Genomic DNA, 8,300 nt, shown 5'->3' with positions numbered 1-8,300 from the left:
TTACGGCTCAGTCTCAGGCCGAATATGATATTTCCTTTTCTTCTGGATCAATCATTTCATCAATGTTTTGTTATGACGTTGTCACGTTAAACTATCGTCCATAAACCGACTTTACAGACAACCAATTTTTTTTACTTATAATCCTATTAATAAGAGAAATAATTTTCCTGGTGGCTGCAAAACTAAGGATAGGTATTAGCCTTAATCGCTAAAAATTTGGCGAATGTATTGTACTCAACATACATTTCTGAAATTTCAGCGAAAAAAGCCTATTCTGAATTGCGGTTGTTGTATTCGTTAAGCTGTCCTCATGTTCTTCGCTATTGTGTTCAGTCGCCGTTTTCATTTCGTCGTTCTGAGCTGTTTGCCCCGTTCTCGCTATATAGGTACTTATGTGTGTATGGGTTAATATACACACATATACATTCATATATATACATAGTGAGAGAGTGTGAGTGTGTGTGTGTGTGTTCGTTCTCGCTCGTTTATATTTGTTATATTGCTCCTTTTTCGGAAAAATATAATTAAAAAGTCTTACTTTGTTTACGACGAAGCATGATTTTTTTACGAAAAAATATTTTATTACGAACAACAGAGTTTTACTGTATCATAATAAAAACATATTTCTTATATGTAATTAAATCTGAATGATGTTAAATAAACATTCTTAAATGTAATAAGAAAACAATTTTTCTATAATAAACTAACCCCACAAGAGTGATTATTTTTGACAACATGCATGTTCACTGAGAGAAGGGTATTACGTGTTACTCATGTGAGGACTGTTTTGATAGAGGAAGGAAAGCGAGTGAATAGAAAGGTACTTACATATATATTGATTTCAACCTCAATAATGAAGACTCAAAAACTACTCCGTTATGTTTCCAGAAAAAAACGTCTAGCAGAAGGTACAATCAACCTTTACGCTTTACCAACTCATGCTCGCCAAGTTTGCCCCTGTCTTACACACAGCGACGCGTGTGAAAATAGTTAAATTATCTGTTTCAGTATAAACTTACACGATGTCGAAAGATTACGAATCGCGTGGTGAGGCGCACGTTTTAAGTGAGTCTTCTGTAACGCCTGGTATCCAAACCTATAATTATTCTATGATAATTGCTGATATAGAATTTTCAAACTAAAACTGTAGCTTTATTTTAAACCTTAAAATAAGTTACATGCTTATGAATAAAATGCTATTACTTAAACTGATTAATAATATTCTTTAGTATTCAAATTCCTTAAAATGAGATTTTTAATTTATTATTTCATTCAGGTACCTAGATAAATCAAATCATACCCTTAAAAAGAAAATACTACCGTGATATTGCAAATAAATTTTTTTTAGAGACGGTATTAACTAATAAATTTTCATTAATGAAGGCATTATCAAAACAAGATAGAGCTTTCGAAAATGTTGTTTAATTAGTATACTTCAGTAGTGTACCCGTATAAAAGTTATTTATTATATTGCCTGGTAAATAATTTCACTGCTTGATATTAAAATATATTTTCATAATGATTTCAATTAAAAATATTTGTGAATAAAGTATTTAATTTAGTCTGAAAAACATTAAAGGTGACTTTTGCCGAGTGCATACACAGGTGAGGAATGAGATGATAATCCCCCTTCCCCCGGAAATATTGTTACGTACGCTCCTAAGAATAGACGTATACAAAAATATGTTATTGAAAATTTTAATATTGGTTCAACCCGAAACATAAAAAATTACTAAAGAAAATATTAAATGTGTTATAACTAGGGACCGGAAAAATTCGCGGGTTCAATGACCTCTAGGATTGCCTGCTGTCTTGTGAGACGTCCCATTGTAGCAGCCTGTGATTCGATACAGCTTTGGTTGGGTGTTTCTCATTGGCCCAGAGTCATCCAGGTGAGTTGTGAGCCAATAGCAGAGGCGGCACTGAGGTATAACTATTTGTATTTTAGCCTATCGCGAAATGAATTCGCGAATTTTTCCGGTCTCTAGTTATAACTATAATTTTCATGTTACAATACTTTGCAAGCCACTTTCAGCTATCCAAGTTGATTTGTTTCGTTGATTAGTTAATAGTGACATAGCACAGAACATGAATATCTATGACGGTTTTTATTGTGACAGATTTTCTTTCATTGCAACTTCATAAGTGAACTGAAACTAGACAAGTGAAGAAAGGGCATGAGATAGAAGCGAGTATGTAACGTTCGCGTGGTTTATAGAATAAGAGTACAATTAATGACGGTTGCTACTGTGATAAAAAATGAACCTCGAGTGCCACACTCACAGTAAGATTAAAAAAACAAATATCCTATATTTTTACTTTTAAATACATTTTAACATTTAATGGCATTCATCTTTGTCTCAAAGACATTATTGCCTTTCTAAAAGCTACAAATCTAAATTGGTTATTTTTGTACAAATTTACGTTCAGACAAGATGCGTAGCGGATTTGAATCAAACGATGTAAGGTAATTGATCTTATAGCAAAAGGAAAAGAAAAAAAACAGATTTAGGTCGTTGAAACCGTAGTCGTCCATTCCTAGATGTCTAAAAATTGTAACGATCGTAAACACTGAATTTTTTTTTACATAGAATGTAAAGTATTTCCCCAGTATATAAAATTATTTTTTCAAACGTTTTCTTTTACTGTAAGTTCTCACATGCTCTGTGGTTTTCAAATAAAATAGTTTGACTCAAAGTTTTTTGTCCTAAAGTCATTTGTCTAACTTGGTTTTTCATAATGTCGTTTGTCCTAAAATCATTTTCCTAAAAGTCATATGTCCTAAAGTCGTTTGTCCTAAAGTAGTTTGTCCTAATGTCGTTTGTCCTAAAGTCGTTTATCCTAATGTCGTTTGTCCTAAAGTCGTTTGTCCTAATGTCGTTTCTCCTAAAGTCATTTGTCCTAAAACTCAGAGTAAAAATATTTTGAAGCTGTTCCGTCATTTGTCCTAAAAGTTGTTTGTCCTAAAGTCGTTTGTCCTAAAAGTTGTTTGTCCTAAAGTCGTTTGTCCTAAAGTCGTTTGTCCTAACGTCGTTTGTCTTAAAGTCGTTTGTCCTAATTTTTAGGACAAACGAAATTAGGATAAACGCTTTAGGACAAACGATTTTAGGATAAACGCCGCACCCCCGGCAAACGCACGTACCCGCCGCCGCCCGTCCGGCCATACTGCATTTCTTCCATGACCATGACTTGGCCGGGCACCCGGGGGCAGAGCAGACGCAAGAGGCACTACATCACACTTTCCACTGGCCCGGGGTAGCTCGTGACGTACAGGAGTATGTAAGGGGATGCCAGTTGTGCCAACAGCGCAAGGCCCGGAGGGCCGACAGGGTCGAACAGCAACAGCCCCGCAGACCACACGAGCCCTTCCACACTCTGGCCTTGGACGTCATGGGGCCGTACCCGCGGACACCCAGGGGAAAGCGCTTCCTCGTGGTCGTCACCGACCTCTTTACGTGCTGGGTGGAGGCGTTCCCGGTGTCCAATGTCTGGGCCAAGACGATCACCAACTTGCTCGAAGGGGAGGTCTACTCGCGCTATGGCTTCCCAAAAGTCCTCCTGACGGACAACAGGAGTCAATTCATGGGGAGGCAATGGCGAGCGGACTGCCGTTGCTGGGGCATCACCCACCACACCACACCTACGTACCAACCCGGCACAAACCCCACGGAGAGGAGAAATCAAGATATAAAGGCCCAACTTCGGCTGTGTCTGGGGGACGATCACACAAAATGGAACGTCCACCTGCCTAAAATCTTGTACTGCCTGAGGCGGAGCATAAACGCCGTCACCGGTCACTCCCCCGCGGAGCTCGTACAGGGGAAAAACCTGGCACTCCCGGGGGAATGCAGCGTAGCAAACACAGTCACGGAAGACTTGTGGGGGGTTGAGCTGCTGCCCCAGATCGAGGCCATGCGGGAGCAGGGGAGGGAGAAGCAAGCTCATTTCCTCATGCACAAAACACCCACCACGCACGCACCAGTTCCCCTCACACCCGGACAGTGGGTCTACGTGCGTCAGCACCACCTCTCGGCAGGGGCAAAAAATTTCTGCGCCGGGCTGGCCCCCAAGTGGTCACCGCCGCGGCAGATCCTCTGGAAAACAGGGCCATCCACCTATGCCGTATGCACCCCGAGTGGGCGTCCCGCCAAAGTGCACCGGGACGACCTACGGCTAGTCATTACTACCCCGAATCCACCACCTGCCCACGACCACAGGCTCAGCGGGGACACGATCAGGGATGCGGGGCCCCCGATGCAAGGCAGCAGCATAACACCCGGGGTCGGGGCCGCCCCCCGACACACAGGCCAGCGAAACAGGAGAAGGGCTCCCGAGCGACACCACCCCTCCTAGCCCCACGAGCAACGTCGTCCGCTCGGCTAGTCCGGACGTCGCCCCAACTGACAGTCAACCAGATGAGGCAGGAGAAGCGACACTTTCCCACCACGAATCCGCTACCACCCCTCCCGACGCAGGCGAGACTCAACCCATCATCTGTCACTCGGACGACAAGGCGCCCGTACCGGAGTCTGATGGGCATGACGAGCCCTGGTGGCCACTGGACCTGAACATGAGTACATCTACATTCCGGGTAGTCATAGAGGAGCCAGAGACAGAAACGGGGAAGGGGGAGGAAGTCGCTAGGAGGTACCCACGCCGGAAGCAGCGGCTGTTACAACGTACGTGCTGCACAGGAGAACCGTCAGCAGCGGAAAGAGGTGACGGGACAGTCGGCCCTCAGGCCATGCCACACGGGGACAGCAGGGATGCCAGGGACCTAGACAGACATGCCGACGCAGGGATGACCCAACCGCGTAGGCACCATCGAACCCCCGCTCACCTGAATGACTACGTCACCACAATCAACCAGGCCACCAGGGGGACGAGCGGTGACAGGGAAGCCAGGGCCCCCGATAGTAGCCGCCCGCTCGAAGCGGAACCCCAAAACCCCCGAGTCCGACCCGGTTGTGCACGTCAGACCCCACCCCACCTCAGGGACTACTTCCTGGGGGCAATCACATCACCCACCAATGACATATGGCCTGGAGCATCCACCGTACGCATGGGAGGGGACCAACCAGGGCAACCAACACCACCCAAAACACTGTATAGGACGTCACTTGGGGTACCCCTGTCCTTGTGGGCGAACCACACCGAGCCCCAGTACACAACCCACAGCTTAATCCTGCCTGCAGGTGAACCGGTGCGACGACCGAGAGCGGCGATACAGTGTGTGTAAAGGTGTTGAGGCACAGAGCAGCCACGTCGAGGGGGGGGGGGGGGCATTTGATGCCGCCATCGGTGCTCCCTCTGAGAGCACAGTCCGTTATGTGTCCTCAACACCTGAATTAGGGCCAGTGCTACGAACACGCCCACGCGTGCAAAATAGAGTAGGGGGGAGCAGTGCCTCGAATGGCGTGACGTAAGTCACAGCCGGCTGTGTGTACGAAGCGCCCGGCTTGGTGTGGCAATGCGCAAAAGGGGACACAGTGCATATGCAATTTAAATTACAAACATTAACTTAAACTTTTGATATATCAAATATTCCTTAATTATTAATGTAATTGTAAACACTTTTGGTTCACAAAACTGGCCGGCATCATCTTTCCGTGCTCCGTAGCTTCCCGTGGATTTTCTTCCCCTCCCTGGCCGGGATGCCAGGGAGAGTAGTCAGTAACCTTCCAGCACTCACCAGGGCCGGCAGCTCCGCGCACATGGAGCCTTCACTTCTCGCGCCAGAAACAGCATGTAGCTTCAATAGGTAATATTTCCAAATCCTTTTTCATCTTCTCCATGGCCCGCCCTAAATCGACCGTATGAAGTGTCGTACGATTCGTCAGTATATATTGCCGTCACCCGACCTCTGTGAAAGGTCCGGGGAGTACCTGACGGGCGCTACGGGCGTCGCGATGCTGCTGTTGTCCGGAGGGGCGCCAGGCTAGCGGACTGCTAAGCCGTTGATGTTGGGTCCTGGGTACTCTGCCCCCGCGTGCCCCGCCAGGTACACGGCTTGAATCTAACCTGAATGGTTCTCCCTTGACTGTGAAGGCCGTGTGGAGGACGGGAGACTACGGAAAATTATTGTACACGAGTTGGTGAGAATTACCTTTAATTTAGTCCCACTACAAAAACTCTCACCAACACTTGGCGATGTCTAGCGGTTACACAATTAACAAAAAAAAACACAACACTACACGACATTAATGGTTACCGCGGCAGTCTCGCAGGACGTGGGTCGATGCTCGCTGGAGACGGCCAGCGCCGAAAGTTAACGGGTGCAGGAGGGGCTCTATGAGCAGGCTCCTAAGTTCGGGGAAACAGTTACGTGAGTGCAACCGGCAGGCATATCCAAGGCGTCCTAAATTAAAAAATACTTTCGCTGAAGTCGGCCAGTACCGTACGTTCCGTGATACGATACGTAGCGCGGTATCACACTGAAGACGGTCGGGATAGGCCTGGTTCCGCAAAATACGCACCGAATCGACATGGGCAGCGGTGAATTAATAAAAGGATTTAAATTTGAAGATGTAGTACAGAATAAAATTAATCAATGCAACAAACTTGAATGCTGCCCACGGACACACGTCTGTTCCCGGCGCGGAGTGGTTGGAGACTGCCGAACATGGCTGCCTCGCAAGGAAGAGAAACTTTCTGTTCTTTGTGAGTCGGCACCAAAAACTTATAATAATTTAATTGGTTACATGATGAGGAAAAAACATGCTCCAGGTGCTTGATTAAAACTTTGCACCTGGTAAATATTTGCCAAAGGCTTAACAATTGTTTTACTTGAATAATTAATTTAAAAAGCGGCACCAAGTTGGCGACTGTAAATTTAATACAAATTGTCTCGATGTGCACTGTTTGAGTTTGAATTCCCTTAGTTTGGCTAGACCACTATCATAGGCCAATTAATCAAGGCCCGTAGCCGCTGTGGCTAGTAACGAGGGTAGTTTTCTGTTCCGTGCGAGCCGCGCACGCACGGAGTCTCTACGACGCACTTGCACACTGCATGTGAAAACTTAATATCGTCCTAATGCCCTGTTTGGGCATTATTTTCCGTAGTCGAGCCCCCGGGGTTTCGTGTCCTGTTGTTTTAATTCAGTTAATTATGATCACGCCCGGGGCGCTCGCTTGACTCAATCCGGCTGGGCGAGGGACGCGCTCCGAAAACGGGATACGGTACTGGCGGTGCGGAGCACGGGCTTAACATCCATGGTCGATACGACGTCAAACCCCCCCCCCCCAGCGGAAGCCTGTCTCCGCCCCGTGTTCCCGCTCCTGCGGTACGACGACCCCCTAGCACAGCCGGCACCCATCGACACGAGATCCCATGGCGCGTGGCGCCTTAGCGCCGGCGGCGTCTGAGGTGCTGGCGCAGGCGGACACCGCCCCGGTCGCTACATGGGCAGCTGGGCCAGGAGGCAGCGCCACGGCACGTGGAGTGTTAGCGCAAGCAGACGCCGCCTCTGTCGCTGCGTGGGCAGCTAGGCCGGGAGGCTGCGCCGCGGCACGTGGGGTGCTGGCACAGGCAGACGCTGCCTCGGTCGCTGCGTGGGCAGCTGGGCCGGGAGGCGGCGCTGCGGCAAATGGGGTGTTAGCGCAAGCGGACGCCGCCTCTGTTGCTGCGTGGGCAGCTGGGCTGGGAGGCGGCCCCGCGGCACGTGGGGTGTCGGCGCAGGTGGACGCCGCCTCGGTCGCTGCGTGGGCAGCTGGGCTGGGAGGCGGCCCCGCGGCACGTAAGGTGTGGGCGGAGGTGGACGCCGCCTCGGTCGCTGCGTGGGCAGCTAGGCCGGGAGGCGGTGCCGTGGTGCGTGGAGTGTCGGCGCAGGTGGACGTCGCTTCGGTCGCTGCTTGGGCAGCTGGGCTGTTAGACGGCGCCGCGGCGCTTGGAGTGTCGGCGCAGGCGGACGCCGCCTCGGTCGATGCGTGGGTAGCTGGGCCGGGCGGCGGCGCCGCGGCACTTGGCATAGGAGGCGGTGCCACGAGCCTGCCCAAGACGTACTCAGCCAGGTGGACCGGAGGCCGACGCTCCCGTCGGGGCCGCTCTCGTGGGCTACCTTCCTCCGGGCTCGTCGGGCCTTGCTGTTCGTAGGGCTGGGTGAGCTCCACCCCGGGGTGGAGTCCAGGACGAACTCTTGCAGCCTCACTGGTCTGCGTTTTGTCCGACGGGGACGTCCAGCCCCCTCCTCGCGCAGTTGTGTGACGGTGACGTAGAAAGTTGCGTCGGCAAGGGAGGCCGCTTGTCTCCAAACGCCTCTGGTCGGGCTCGGGGGCGAATCCTCTTCGGCCTCGTCTGGGTC

General features: G+C 49.4%; 1 protein-coding gene across 1 annotated transcript; it reads left to right on the top strand.

Annotated features, from left to right (window-relative positions):
• The first annotated feature begins 7,330 nt into the window (after positions 1 to 7,330).
• On the top strand, positions 7,331 to 8,092 carry LOC134533960 (elastin-like). The gene has a single exon (XM_063371845.1). The coding sequence runs from the start codon at positions 7,331 to 7,333 to the stop codon at positions 8,090 to 8,092; it is 762 nt and encodes a 253-aa protein (XP_063227915.1).
• The last annotated feature ends 208 nt before the right edge of the window (positions 8,093 to 8,300 follow it).

The sequence above is a fragment of the Bacillus rossius genome, chromosome 1, assembly GCF_032445375.1.
Source record: "Bacillus rossius redtenbacheri isolate Brsri chromosome 1, Brsri_v3, whole genome shotgun sequence".
Lineage (NCBI taxonomy): Eukaryota > Metazoa > Arthropoda > Insecta > Phasmatodea > Bacillidae > Bacillus > Bacillus rossius.
This window is presented reverse-complemented; position numbering and strand designations above follow the sequence as displayed.